The 15,526-nt window shown below is 39.5% G+C and overlaps 1 protein-coding gene across 5 annotated transcripts in view; it reads left to right on the top strand.

The window, feature by feature from the left end:
• Positions 1 to 15,526, top strand: part of SIRT5 (sirtuin 5) — a 38,323-nt gene that overhangs the window by 3,551 nt on the left and 19,246 nt on the right. For 4 of the 5 annotated variants that reach the window (XM_081087542.1, XM_081087540.1, XM_081087539.1 and 1 more), the window contains 2 exons: positions 8,870 to 9,019; positions 12,635 to 12,768. In XM_081087542.1, coding sequence (XP_080943668.1) covers positions 8,905 to 9,019; positions 12,635 to 12,768 — 249 coding nt within the window. In that variant the 5' untranslated portion in view covers positions 8,870 to 8,904. Of the gene's footprint in view, positions 1 to 8,869; positions 9,020 to 9,163; positions 9,211 to 12,634; positions 12,769 to 15,526 lie in introns of those variants that run through there. The other variant, XM_081087543.1, reaches the window with a different exon arrangement.

Consider the following 15,526-nt stretch of genomic DNA (forward strand, 5'->3'; position numbering starts at 1 on the left):
CTCAACCACTCGCTATGACGTGCACTGACCACCAGGGGGCAGATGCTCTGACTGGTAGATTAGCTTGCTGCTGGAGACTTCCTGCAGACCTTCCCTGGCTGGCCAACCTTCCACGTCCCTCCCCAGCCCAATCATGCACCGGTGTGGTCCTTGGGCCTGCCTGCACCCTCTCACAATTGGGGACCCCTCAGGGAATGTGGGAGAGCCGGTTTCGGCCCAATGGCAGAACAACTGGTCGCTATGACGCACATTGACCACCAAGGGGCAGCCACTCAACCCAGGAGCTGCTCCCTGGTGGTCAGTGTGCTCCCACAGGGGGAGTGCCACTTAGCCAGAGGCTGGCTCACAGCTGGCGAGCACAGCAGTGGTGGTGGGAGCCTCTCCTGCCTCAGTGGCAGCGCTAAGGATGTCCAACTGCCAGCTTAGGCCCACCATCAGTCGGGCATTCCCCGAGGGCTCCTGGACTGCTAGAGGGCACAGGCCATGCTGAGGGAACCCCCCCCTTGTGAGTGCACTGGGCCTCTAGTATGCATATAAGTTCTTTGGTTAATCTCTCTCCATCCCACCCCCTCACCTCTGCCTTCCCTCTGAGATTTGACAGTCTGTTTCATGCTTCTATGTCTGTGGATCTATTTTGTTCATCAGTTTATTTTGTTCTTTAGATTCCACGTATGAGTGAGATCATGTTATACTTGTCTGACTGGCTTATTTTGTTTAGCATAATGCTTTCCTGGTCCCTCCATGCCAGAAGTGGGCAAACTTTTTGACTCGAGGGCCACAATGGGTTCTTAAACTGGACCAGAGGGCTGGAACAAAAGCATGGATGGAGTGTTTGTGTGAACTAATATAAATTCAAAGTAAACATCATTACATAAAAGGGTACGGTCTTTTTTTTTTTAGTTTTATTCATTTCAAACGGGCCGGATCCGACCCGCGGGCCATAGTTTGCCCACGGCTGCTCCATGCTATCTCAAAGGTTAAGAGATCCTTCTTGAAATTCTTAATGACTTTAAAATCTTACCTTCATGCCTGCCCTTGCCAGTGTGGCTCAGCTGGGTGGTCGTTGTCCCAACCACTAAAAGGTTGCCAGTTCCATTCCCGGGGCACATTTCCTGGGCTGTGGCTCCATCCCCCATAGGGGACATTCAGGAAGCACCTGATCAATGCTTTGCACTCACACTGATGTTCTGGCCTCTCTCTTTCCCTCTCCTTTTCTCTCTCTAAAAATCAATAAAAAAAGCCCCCAGTGTGGCTCTGTTGCTTGAGCATGGTCTCATGAACCAAGAGGTCACCAGTTAGGCCTGGCCGGTGTCGCTCAGTGGTTGAGTGTTGACCTTTGAACCAGGAGGTTACAGTTCAATTCCAGGTCTGGGCACATGCCCAGGTTGTGGGCTCAATCTCCAGTGTGAGGAATGCAGGAGGCAGCCAATTGTTGTTTATCTCCCTCTCCCTTCCTCTGTCTAAAAAAGTAAAAAAACAAAAAACAAACAAACAAAAAAACACATTTAAAATATCAATAAAAGATTTTTTAAATGTAATTTAAAAAATAAAATCCTACCTTCATGTCTGAGAAAAAAACATGACAATTTATTCAGGAGTTATTCAGAATTCTTTGACCATAAATGGGAATGTTTGCTAACATTTAAAATTAACAGAAGAAAATTTTCTAGATCAAATTAATGTCTCCTAATTAAAATATTATAAAGCAACAGTGGAATCAGACATCTTTGGGAGAAATAACTAAAGACATATATTAAGCTCAAAATGATAACGTAGTAACTTCATGCAACATGTAAGGAGCTTTTAGTAAAGTTAGACAGTACTGAGTACTTTAATCTTCACAGTTTTCAAGATGTGCAAGTTTAACAACATCATCTATGACAATATCTTAAAGCCTCAAATGGATCTGAGGAAACTGCTTTTTTTTAAATTTAACCTTATTGTTGAAAGTATTACAGATGTCCCCTTTTTTCCCCCATTGACCTACTTCATCCCACTCCACACACCCCCTCCCCAGGCCTTCCCAGCACTATTGTCTGTCCATGGGCTATGTGTACATGTTCTTTGGGAAAACGTATGCATATAAGTTCTTAGGGGAAAAAAACTTTTCTTGATAATTATTGAAGCTAGGGGATAGAACAATAACTCCTATTTTTATAGATGTTTAAGTCTTTCCATAATTAAAAAAATAAACTATAGTAACACCTTACTTATCCATTACTAATGTATTCCGATAATTAATTTTTCCAAACAAATTGAAGCTTGCCAAAGCTTATCATGCCCCAGCTGGTTGAAAATCATGCCAAGCTATTTTCTCCCATGGGGTGATTTTCATGATGGTTGGGCATTCCATTGTTAGAGTCTACAAGCTGCTCACCAGAGTGGCCTTCCTGGTGGTGATGTCTGAGTCTGCCTACCTTCTCCACTGGTAACCAATCAGCCAAGCGCCTTTTCTGACTCTGACCTAAATTCCCTGAGAAAATGACTCCAGGCAGCCAGAGGCTCTTGTCTCCTGAAGTGTTCTGGAAACCAGCACTACCCCATTTTCTCTTCAGTATTCCAATCTTCTCCTTTAGTTTTTTGTTTTGTTTTGTTTTTTAAATTATAGCAGAGACAGGTTACAATGAAAATTTGTTGACATGCTTTCTTCTTGTCATTAAGTGAGGTTTATTGAAATACAATTTATATACTATAAAATTCACTCTATTATAAAGTTCTATGAGATTTGAAAAACAAGCACAAAATACATAGAATTTTTCATTGCTTTTTTTATTGATTAAGGTATTACATATGTGTCCTTATCCCCCCATTGCTCCCCTCGCCCCTCCCCCACTCATGCCCTCACCCCCCTGGTGTCTGTGTCCATTGGTTAGGCTTATATGCGTGCATACAAGTCCTTTTGTTGATCTCTCCCCCTTACCCCCACCCTCCCCCCACTACCTTCCCTCTGAGTTGTGACGGTCTGATCAATGCTACTGTGTCACTGGATCTATTTTTGTTCATCAGTTTATGTTGTTCATTATATTCCACAAATGAGTGAGATCATGTGATATTTATCGTTCTCTGACTGGCTTATTTCACTTAGCATAATGCTCTCCAGTTCCATCCATGCTGTTGCAAATGGTAAGAATTCCTTCCTTTTTACCACAGCATAATTCCATTGTGTAGATGTACCACAGTTTTTTAATCCACTCATCTGCTGATGGGCACTTAGGCTGTTTCCACATCTTAGCTATGGTGAATTGTGCTGCTGTGAACATAGGGGTGCATATATCCTTTCTGATTGGTGTTTCTAGTTTCATTTTCTTGCATGTCTCTGTCCAATTTTCCCAACACCATTTATTGAAGAAACTGTCTTAACTCCACTGTCCTGTCTCCTTTGTCAAATATTAATTGAGCATAGTGGTTTGGGTTGATTTCTGGGTTCTCTGTTCTGTTCCACTGGCCTATATGTCTGTTCTTGTGCCAGTACCAGGCAGTTTTGAGAACGGTGGCTTTGTAATACAGCTTGATATCTGGTATTGTGATCCCTCCAACTTTGTTGTTCTTTCTCAGGATTGCTACAGCTATTCGGGGTCTTTTTTTATTCCAGATGAATATTTGGAGAAATTGTACTATGTCTGTGAAATATGCTGTTGGTATTTTAATGGAGAGTGCATTGAATCTATAGATTGCTTTGGGTAATATGGACATTTTAATGATGTTGATTCTACCAATCCATGAACACGGTATGTTCTTCCATCTGTTTATGCCTTCCTCTGTCTCTTTTTTCAGTGTCCTGTAGTTTTCCGGGTACAGGTCTTTTACCTCCTTAGTTAAGTTTATTCCTAGGTATCTTAATTTTTTTGGTGCGATGGTAAATGGGATTGTTTTTTTAATCCCTCTTTCTGTAAGTTCACTATTGGTGTATAAAAATACCATAGATTTCTTGGCGTTAATTTTGTATCCTGCTACATTGCTAAATTCATTTATTAAGTCTAATAATTTTTTGATGGCATCTTTAGAGTTTTCTATGTACAGTATCATGTCATCTGCGAATAATGACAGTTTTACGTCTTTTCCAATTTGGATGCCTTTTATTTCTTCTTCTTATCTAATTCCTATGGCTAGCACTTCCAATACTATGTCGAAAAGGAGTGGTGAAAGTGGGTATCCCTGTCTCGTTTCTGTTCTTAGGTGAAATGGTTTTAGTTTTTGCCCATTGAGTATGATGTTGGCTGTAGGTTTGTCATGTAAGGCTTTTATTATGTTGAGGTATGATCCCTCTATTCCCATTTTGCTAAGAGTTTTTATCAAGAAAGGGTGTTGGATTTTGTCAAATGTTTTTTTTGCATCAATTGATATGACTGTGATTTTTATCTCTCAATTGTTTATGTGATGTTTCACATTTATTGTTTTGCAGATATTGTACCATCCTTGCATCTCTGGGATAAATCCTACTTGGTCATGGTGTAGGACAGTGATGGTGAACATTTTGTGCTCGGCGTGTCAGCATTTTGAAAAACCCTAACTTAACTCTGGTGCCGTGTCACATATAGAAATTTTTTGATATTTGCAACCATAGTAAAACAAAGACTTATATTTTTGATATTTATTTTATATATTTAAATGCCATTTAACAAAGAAAAATCAACCAAAAAAATGAGTTTGCGTGTCACGTCTGACACGCGTGTCATAGATTCGCAATCACTGGTGTAGGATCTTTCTGATGTAATGCTAGATCCGATTTGCTAGAATTTTGTTAAGAATTTTGGCATCTGTGTTCATGAGGCGTATTGGCCTGTAATTCTCTTTCATTGTGTTGTCTTTATCTGGTTTTGGTATTAGGGTAATGCTGGCTTCATAGAATGAGCTTGGAAGTGTTCCTTCTTTTTGAATTTTTTTCGAATAGTCTGAGAATAGGTTTTAGTTCTTCTTTGAATGTTTGGTAAAACTCCCCTGTGAAGCCACCTGGCTCAGGCTTTTGTTTGCTGGAAGCTTTTTGATGACTGCTTCAGTTTCCTCCATAGTTATTGGCCTATTGAGATTTTTAGATTCTTCCTGATTGAGTTTTGGAAGGTTGTACTTTTCTAGGAATATGTCCATTTCATCTAGGTTGTCTAGTTTGTTGGAATAGAGTTTTCATAGTATTTTTTAACAATCCTTTGTATTTCTGTAGGTCTCTTGTTATTTCACCTCTTTCATTTCTGATTTTGTTTATTTGGATCCTCTCTCTTTGCTTCTTGGTAAGCCTGGTTAGAGGTTCATCAACCTTGTTTATCCTTTCAAAGAACCAGCTCTTGGTTTCATTGATTTTTATTTATTTATTTATTTTTTTGGTGTCTATGTCATTTATTTCCACCCTGATCTTTATTATCTCCTTCCTTCTGCTCACTCTGGGCTTTTCTTGTTGCTCTCTTTCTAATTCTTTAAGTTGTAGAGTTAGATGATTTATTACCATTTTTTCTTGTTCTCTGAGGTAGGTCTGTAGAGCTATAAACTTCCCTCTCACGACTGCTTTCACTGTGTCCCATTGATTTTGGATTGTTGTGTTTTCATTGTCATTCATTTTCAGGATGTTATAAATTTCTTCTTTGATCTCTTTGGTAACACAATCATTGTTTAATAGCATGATATTAAGCTTCCAAGTGTTTGAATTTTTTTATTTTTTTTATCATAGTTTATTTCTAATATTATGCCATTGTGATCTGAGAAGATGCTTGATATGATTTCAGTCTTCTGGAATTTGGAGAGACTTTGCCTGTGACCCAATATGTGGTCTATCTTTGAAAATGTCCCATGTGCACTTGAGAAGAACGTATATTCCGTGGCTTTGGGGTGAATTGTTCTGAAGATGTCAATTAAGTCCATCTGATCTAGTGAGTCATTTAGGATTGCTGTTTCTTTGCTGATTTTTTGTTTAGAGGATTTATCCAGTGATGTCAGTGGTGTATTAAAGTCCCCTATTATGATTGTATTGTTGTTAATCTCTCCCCTGATATCTTCCAGGAGGGGTTTTTTTTTTTAATGTATTTGGGTGCTCCTGCATTGGGTGCATACTAGTATATGTTTACCAGGGTTATATCCTCTTGTTGTATTGATCCCTTTAGTATCCTGATCTCTTGTTATGGCCTTCACTTTGAGGTCTATTTTGTCAGATATAAGTATTGCTACCCCAGCTTTCTTTTCCTTTCCATTTGCCTGATAGATATTTTTCCCTCCCTTCACCTACAGTCTGTGTGAGTCCCTTGTTCTGAGTTGGATCTCTTGTAGACAGCATGCATAAGGGTCATGTTTTTTTTTTTTTTTAATCTATTCAGCCACTCAATGTCTTTTGATTGGAGCATTTAGTCCATTTACATTTAAAGTTATTATTGAAAGGTACTTGTTTGTAGCCATTTTTATTTTTTGTGCCTGTGTTCCTTCTTCCCTTTTTATTTCTTCTTTTTATACCAGTCCCTTTAGCATTTCTTTCATTGCTGGCTTGGTAGTGATAAACTCCCTTAGCCTTTTTTGTCTGTGAAGCTCCTTATTTCCCCTTCAATTTTGAATGATAGCTTTGCTGGATAGAGTATTCTTGGATTTAGTCCCTTGCTTTGCATCACTTTGTAAATTTCCTTCCATTCCTTTCTGGCCTGATGTGTTTCTGTTGAGAAATCATTTGATAATCTAATGGGATATCCCTTGTAGGTAATTTTCTGTCTCTCTCTTGCAGCCTTTAAGATTCCCTCTTTGTCCTAAACGTTTGCCATTATAATTATGATGTGTCTTGATGTGGGTCTTTTTGGGTTCATCTTGTTTGGGACTCTCTGTGCTTGTGTGCCTTTTTTCTTCTCCACATTAGGGAAGTTTTCTGATATTATTTCTTCAAATAGGTTTTCTAACCCTTGTTCCTCTTCCTGTCATTCTGGCACCCCTATTTTTCATTGCTTTAAAAAAGTTTCTTGGGCCTACTTGTCTCTTCCCTCCCCCGGACCCTGAAAACCACAGATGTGATTTCTCTACTTACAGTTTTGCCTTTTCAGAATATCATATAAATGGCAAGCATTTGAAATCTTGCTCCTGGCATATGTCATCAGTTTGGCTCACATAAACTCTTATAAATATTTATTCTCTACAGGTTTGGATGTTTCTTACCTTCACATTATATGCTAGAAAGGGCATGGTGGTGAAATTGACAAAAGGGTACAAATGTAAACATGGTTGGAAGAGACTTCTCTAAGGAAAAGATATTTAAGCTGAGATGTAATGCATGAGAAGGGCCAAGGGAATTATAGAATGGCAAAAAGAAAATCAGGTACAGAGAACCTGAGCAGAGACTAAATAAGGGTATGGCAGGCAACACATTGAATTCAGGAACAGATATGAGAAGTGAGTTATATTCTATTTAACCCAACATTAAAGAGATTTGCAGAAATGTAATCAATACCACTCCTTTAAGTATATTTTTGTTATTGTTGAAAATATAGTTCTTTTTTTAATAAAAATATGTAATGGGTTAAAAAAAAGAATATCTCAATAGTCACAAACATGTAGTCTTTCACTTAGTATAATGCTTATCTTTATCTTATTTATTTTTTAAAGAAAACTTTATTTTGAAATATTTTTAAGTTTACAGATATGTTGCAAATATGTACATAGAGTTCCCAGATACTATTTACCCAACTTCCCCTAAGGTTAATATCTGACATAATTACAGTACAGTGGTCTGAACAAGGACATTTACATCTATACCATACTATTAACTAATTTTCAGACTTCATTCAAATTTTGTCAGTTCTCTCACTAAAGATCTTTTTCAAGTTTTGAATCCAGTCTAGGATATCACATTGCATTTAGTTGTCCTGTTTCTTCAGTTTCCAACCTGGGACAAGTCCCCAGTCTTTATCTTTCATAACCTTAATAACATTTTTAAAGAGTATTAGCCAGTTTTGCTGTAGAATGATCCTCAATTGGGATTTTTCTGATGCTTTCTTACAATTAAATTGAGCAAATGCATTTTGGGGGAAAAATACAACACAAATGATGTTTTGCCCTCCTCATTGCATCCTACCAGGAGGGTACATGAAGTCAGTGTCTTATTACTGGGGGATTGACTTTGACTACTTGGTTAAGATAGTGTCTGCCAGGTTTTTCCACTGCAGGTTACTATTATCTAATTCTTTAAAAATTCATCCATGTTGTTTTATGTATTAGCAGTTGGTTCTTTTATTGCTGAACCGTATTTCATTGCATGGATAGACCACAATTTGTTACCCATTTATATGTTGATGGCCATTTGAATTGCTTACAGTTTTTGGCCTCGCACTATCTCATAGGCCTTGGTGTTCTCCTATTAAACATAAATAATTTCACAGAACACCTTTATCCGTTTATTGTCATAAAAATATTTTTTATGCTTACTTTAGTTCTCAGAATTTACATTCTTATAGAACAGTATTTTAACCAAAAAATGAGAGGCCAATGATTTTCACACCTTTTTAAAAGCTACTGAAGCTGTTTTTCAAATGAATTCTCATATCTAACCCCTCCTCAATCTTCTAAGGCAGATTCTCAAATTTGAGCATCAGAATCACCTGGACACAAATGTGGGCCCCCACCCCCAAAATGTCTGATTCATGGGCCTGGGGTGGAGCCCAAGACTTTGCATTTCTAATAAATCTCAGGTGGTTCTGTTGCTGCTGGTCTGGGGAACCACACATGAGAACCACTGCTCCAGGGCATGTAGGTGCTCTTGAGAACCGATTGAAAACAGCTGAATACCATGAAGATCTCACACTAAAAATATTGTGAAGGCCTTTATATATAATATATGTACATATATAATAGATATTTGTAAAATACAATTGTTTTCTGATTGTTTCTATTTGTTTTTGTGATTTTTCTGAAGTCCATCTCAAGAATTAATACTATAAAGAAAACCTGATGGGACTTCTCCAGATTGTCCCCAGCCGATTAATTTCCCAACTGTATTGTGGATTGAAGTCTCCAGTTGCCACAGGAACCAAGATTTGCCTAACAATGGCTCGTCCAAGTTCAAGTAGGTCTTTCTTAGCCTGCCATCTCCTCATCTCTAATGGAATTTGAAGTACCTGAAAGTTCCTACACTTTGAGGGGAATGATTATATTGAAATGGGTGCTGGGCAAGATTTTGGAGGAGGCCATTCTGTCCTTTTCTCCTTAGGCAAGCCCCTTCCAAGACAGGTCAGAGATGATCTCTTAATAGTTAAGGTAAGTCTGTTTAAGAATTTGTTGCTTCTCATAAAATATTTGCACCTAAGCCTTTCACACATTATTTGTATTTTAAACCCTTCATCTCTCTGCAGGGGAGAAAAGCTGTTGATTGTCCTACAGGGTAATATTGGATTAAATTTTTTACTGGTTAGAAATGATTTGTATCTCTAACCAAACACAAGCAACCAAAGCCAAACTTGTAAGATAGGTGCTGGTGAGAAGGAAAGAGGTTTATTCAAGTGCTGGCAACCTGAGAAGATGAGGGACTCTCATCCCAAAGATCATCTTAACATCTCAGTGCAGGTGGAGGTTTTTATTAGGAAGGAGAGGGAAAGCAGAACAAAGAAATCAGGGGTAGGTGGGGTTGAAAGTTCCCTATATGTAAATAAGCACAGTCCATTCCCAATGATTATCTTAAAGCTGGTCAAGTGGAGGTCATTTTTATGGTCGAGAGTAAGCAAGTCTCCTGGAGCCAGCATGTCCTTCCCTGAAGCTAGTTCCTGTTATATGCTCAGAAAGCTGCTAGCAATTTATGGCAGGCATGACAAGCCTGGCCTTTGTTTTAAGGCATCTATCCTCTTCCCTGATTTGGGGAAATTATATGTTATTTAATCAAGAAGGTTATTTTGTTGATTAGCATAAGATTTCATGTATCCTCTGTAAATCTCTACCTGACAAAAACCTACAAGTTAACATATCTGGGCCCTTCCTCTGTAGTGGGTATAGAGTTTAACAGATTTATGTAATAAATGATCCCTGTTAAACAGTTCTTCAATGTGGCATTGAAAGGCCAAGTTGAACTCTTTTTGCCTCATTTTCAACTTTTGGATAACTTTTTCTAATATTACAAGTCTGCTGAATTGTAATAATACCTCCTTCCATTTTGCCCAATCTCAGGAACAATAAAGAGCCCAAATAACCCAGTTCCACTCATCTGTCCAACCCTTGGTGTTCACAGCTATGCAGGACAGGCTGCTAGAGGCTGTGGTGGGACCCAGAAGCATGTGCTTGACAAAAAGTGGGTCACCTGGGTCTGAAACTGTAAAACATGCTGGTGTGTTTTCCTTGAGCAGTTAGGAAATGCCGTCTATAACACAGCTTTAACATTATTATAGCTTACATCCTGTTTTCCAAAAACCAAACCTGAGTTGACTTCTTTATCTGTTTCTAGAAATTGCTTAAAGTGGTACCTTAGCAGAGCTCACTCTGACCTGGGAATCTATTCATCAAAAGGATGACAGACTTTACATTTGAAGTAGAAAAGGCATTCAGAGCAGGGGAAAGTTTTATGGGTGAACTTTGAAGTCCTTAAATATGTTTGTATGGTTCAACTCAGGAGTCATATAAATAGCTACAAGATGTAGTTAGCATCTTGTTCTCTCAGTGGATAGATCGGACTACAAACTCTGATCCACTCAGATTAGATATTTTTTTCAGAAATATTCTTGGTTGGACAGCTTTAGCAGGCCTTATTTTTCACATCAGTCCATTTCTGAAAGGTATGTGAGGGTAGGCAGAGTGTTAACATGGCTGGCAGGTAGTTGGGCTGGTTATACCTAAAGGCAACAGTGTGCCTGAGCCATCTTCATTCCTTTGAGCCTTGCTGTGAGAAAAGTGATCCCAGAGAGCTCCAGGAATGTGGCCATCAGGGAACTGGAGCCTCTGCTTTTCTGTTTCTGAAACCAGTTCCATCTCTTAGTGTATGCTCAGTCAGCCCAAGGGTTAACCTTGGTTGCCATTGGAAGACCAGAAAGTCCACTCCATCAGCTGTGGGACTCACTTCCATTTTTGCTGAACTTTTCTGTTAGCACAGGTTGGCCACTCCTAGATGTCTGCTTTGTGGCCCAGGCCAGCCCCAGGCAGTGCTGGTCTGGCACTTGCTTTTCCAGGTAGAGGGCAGAGAGGGAGTCTCACTTCTCCCTGAAGTTTATGCTCAGCTCTGTATGGCTTACATCTGGCTTGCTGGAGCTAAGCACTTACCCCTCGCATGAGGGCCTGCAGAGCCGCAGGTTCTGTGAGAGAAGGGTGTTGCTCTCAGCCATATGCTGGGTCCTGACCTAATACTCTGCCACCCAAGAGACACAGTGGCACTGTCAAATCTGGCTCCTTGTTCTTATCCTGGGATGAGGACATTCTCTTCAGGGGCAAACTCATCTTGTGACCCATGTGAAGTGCTTGGCACAGCCTGGGGTGCAGTGAGCCCTTACTCTGTAATGGCTACTGCCTGTGTTGGTCTGAGATCAGGGTAGAATGCCTGAAGGTGCAGAGCAAGGCCTTTGATCTAGAGGGCAAGCCATGGTCTGTGACTATGATTACGTAGTGCCGTGTTATTCTCTATGTTCAATTCCCTTTTGTTACCCCAAGTCTCTGATGACATCTTGTTAAAAAGTCTAGCTCTTATTTGAGCCATAAAGGAAAAAGTCACGTGTCTAGGTTTAGAGCACAGCATTTGTTCACAGGGGAGGGGCCCTCATCCTGACCTTTGGTAGTGATGCTGAAAGAAGGTAGGATTCTTTCGCACGTGTGTGCGCGCACACACACACACACACACACACACACACACACACACAACTTTACTTTCTTTACTTTCATGAAGGAAGTTGCATTCCCATCCATTAATCTTCATAGCAGCCCTGTTCTGGGGAGGACAGTATTATGCACACTAAATTGCCAAGGGAGCCCAGGATAGCAGAAGGTCAGTGATTCACAGAAGATCTCACACATGAGTGGAGGTGGAGCTGATTCAGAGCCAGTGCTGTGTGCCTGAAGGCCCTGCTTCTTTCTTAAGATGTTGTACATTCACACATCAAGGGCGTGGATAGCGTTTTCATGATACAGGAATGATTTTTATTTGAGTATCTTAAAGTATAATTTCACACAAGGTCAAGTTTCAAAATATAGATATCTCTTGCTTTTCCAAAGTTTGCTCTACACCAGCGGTCGCCAAACGGTGGTCCATGAGGTCCAAAAGATTGGCAACCACTGCTCTACACCACTTCACTATTACAAAAAACTAAATTAGTATCTGTTTTCTCTAACCAAAAGAAAACTGAAGAGGATTTTGCATTGAAAAAAGGTTTAAGACAAAAATAGCATTCAGCATTAGTCTTGCAGCGAGTTACAGAGACAGGGCACACCCCAGCAGCAAGAGGGCCCCCCAAGCTCCTTCTCTGGAAGCTAGATTCAGCATCAAGCACTGCAGCTTTGAACTGTGTCTGTGAGCATCTGTGCTTTATCTCCACTTATTTTGTGCATCCATTAGCACAACGTGCCCTAAGGTAGTTGCTTCTCTGCTTTATGCAAGTTTTCATAAGAAACACTCTACTTTCAGAGAGCAGGGGAAACCTATGCAGATGATTGGTATGAGATATAAATATCCAAATGGTGCACTGGATTGATAAAGATTTTATTCTCTCTTTAGGTATGGCCGATTTTCGGAAACTTTTTGCAAAAGCAAACCACATAGTCATCATTTCAGGGGCTGGTATTAGTGCTGAAAGTGGGATTCCAACTTTCAGAGGAGCCGGAGGTTATTGGAGGAAATGGCAAGCTCAGGTTAGTAGTGTTTCCAGAATATTAAGAGGATGTCCTGAAAGAAACCATAACAGAGTTTGACTCAGAACCTAATGATGGCTGAAACCCAGAGAGCAAAGTTTTGAAATTGGCAGTGACTCTTGTCCTGTTCATTTTGGCATCGACACAATGTCCATGTGATTAAGATCTGAGATTTAAGCAAAGCAGCCACGTCCCTTATTTTTTAGGTAAGTATAATTTGCATTTTTTCAGAAAAAAAAAAATAGAATCAGAAAACCTTGATTAGCATAATTCATTACTATAGATATTGAAATTAAGGATTACACATTTTAAAGTTTCTGTGAACTTTTCATATTAACATTGAAGTTGAATTCTTGAAGACCTAGAGCTTAATAATCAAAACTTTATATGAAGGCCATTAGAAATTAAGTTCTTTGGGGGTGTGGATTTTTCAAAAAAAAATTTATTGAGGTATATTAGCCATACAATAAAATTCACCCATTTTAAGTACACAATTCAGTAACTTCTAACAAGTGTATACAGAGTGTAGCTACTACCAAGATCACATGTGGAACATTTCTGTACCCCGAATTATTCCCTCAGGCCCTCTGCAGTCAGTCTCCTGCACTGCCCCCAGCAATCCCTAATTTTGAGGGCAGGGAATTTTGTCTGTTTCATTCATTGTTCCTTCCCCAGCTCTGAGAACTCTGGAACAATGTAAGTGCTTAATAGATGTTTCTTGGTTGAATGAAAGCAATCATAAATAATTACTTCAATACCTGACTTCCAAATTTAGCAGATGATTTCTTATTGAGTGAAGGGTTAATGAACCTGCCCTTCTTTCCTGAATGAAAGGTCTCAGGATGGCAAATGTTTAGGACAACCATGTCAAACTGCCGCCCGTGGGCCACATGTGACCCACAACGAATATTTTTGGGGCCCAGCCAATGTAATGGTATGTAAGAAACGTTTTAATAAAAATTTCGTTACTTAATTTTTACAATATTCCATTATACATAATTATTAATAACTACAACATTTGCTAATGACTATTATAATCATGTTGCATTCATTTCCCTTACGTACCTTACGTGACTTATGCGCCTTACGCACAAGTGCACCATTTCTCTCCACTAATACTAGCAGCAAATATTTTAGCTACCGATTGCCATGTCATTGGTCTTTTACTGACTTGTTTGGTGTGAAAAACAGGAAATATTTCACTTTCAGAGAACAAGTGTTATGCTTATTAATTTGTGCAGTTATTCAGTGTTGGGTAAGTTAATGTTCAAGAAAAATATTAATTTTTATTAAAATGTTCTATTATTTTATGTTAACAATCACTCATTTATTTCAGCCCTTTGTATTCAACATGTCTCTATAGAAATAAACCTATGTTTCTATGAAAATTGAAGCTTTTGTTTTTTTGAGGCCCACATAAACTTGCTCCTTGTTTACTTGGCCCATGTTAGCCTTTGAGTTTGACATGCTTGGTTTAGGACAGTGGTCGGCAAACTCATTAGTCAACAGAGCCAATATCAACAGTACAACGATTGAAATTTCTTTTGAGAGCAAAATTTTTTAAACTTAAACTATATAGGTAGGTACATTGTTATTAACTTAATTAGGGTACTCCTAAGGCTTAGGAAGAGCCACACTCAAGGGACCAAAAAGCCGCATGTGGCTCTCGAGCCGCAGTTTGCCGACCACAGGTTTAGGATGTTCTGTCACCCCTCTGCTGCCCTCCAGGTAAAGCCTGGGGATGTAGACATGGCATCATCACCTTAAAGGTGAAGGAGAGGAGAAGGAAGAGTGAGGGCCATTAGGGTCCCACAAGAAAGAGGAGCCACAGAGAACCTCCACTGATTTAGAGATCCAGGGGATGGGGCTCAGATGGTGTCAGGAGGAACTTACAGAGGGTGGTCAGTCAGGTCAGAGCAGCTGATTTTGTGGGGAAGCAATAGATTACGTTTGACTCCAGCTGTGTTCCCAGGACACATACAGGGTGGGGCACAAAAGTAGGCTTACAGCTGTGAGTTCATGAAGCACAGTTTATTCTTGTTTTATTAATTAATTACTGTAAATCCACTTTTTCCCACCCCTGTATATCCAGGTTCATGTGCTTCAGGCCACTTGTGCTCTAAGTAGAGGGCAAGAAGGAAGGAAGTACAGGGTTGAAATGGATAATCCACAGCGTAGATGATCCACTCCCCAAATGAAGGCTGACATGGCTACCAGGCAGTTAGGGACCTTTACAGTAAAATAAAATGCATGATGCCACCACTGCCACCACGGAGACACAGAATACTTTGGTCATTGCCAAGGTTCCCTTGTATATTTCCTGTCAGCTTCCAGCCCTAGACAACTACTTCTCTGCTGTCTGTTCACTGTAGATGAGATTTGTCTGTCCTAGAAGAGGCATTGCACCTTAAAATACATATTCTTCTATGTTTTGTTAATATAATGTGTATGGTGAGTGTGTAACTGTAAGTGATAAAAACTGAGTTTCTCAACTATGGCCATTATACTTCAATTGGACATTTTACATTTCACTTTTTTTCCTGGACAAATGATACTGACTCCATACATTTTGGAGCTCCAACCTAAATTATCTTCTTGCATATTACTTTACCTCATGTTCATAACTTCCTTGAGGGTCAAATGGGACAGGTTGTATTTTCTCTGAGTTATAATTGGGGAAATTAAAACCAATTTCTCCAAGGTTTCTTGTTAGTTCCAGGATTGGGACACAGGCTGGTGCCCAGGCCCCTGCCCTGTG

Source organism: Myotis nattereri, assembly GCF_964212035.1.
Source record: "Myotis nattereri genome assembly, chromosome: 3".
NCBI lineage: Eukaryota > Metazoa > Chordata > Mammalia > Chiroptera > Vespertilionidae > Myotis > Myotis nattereri.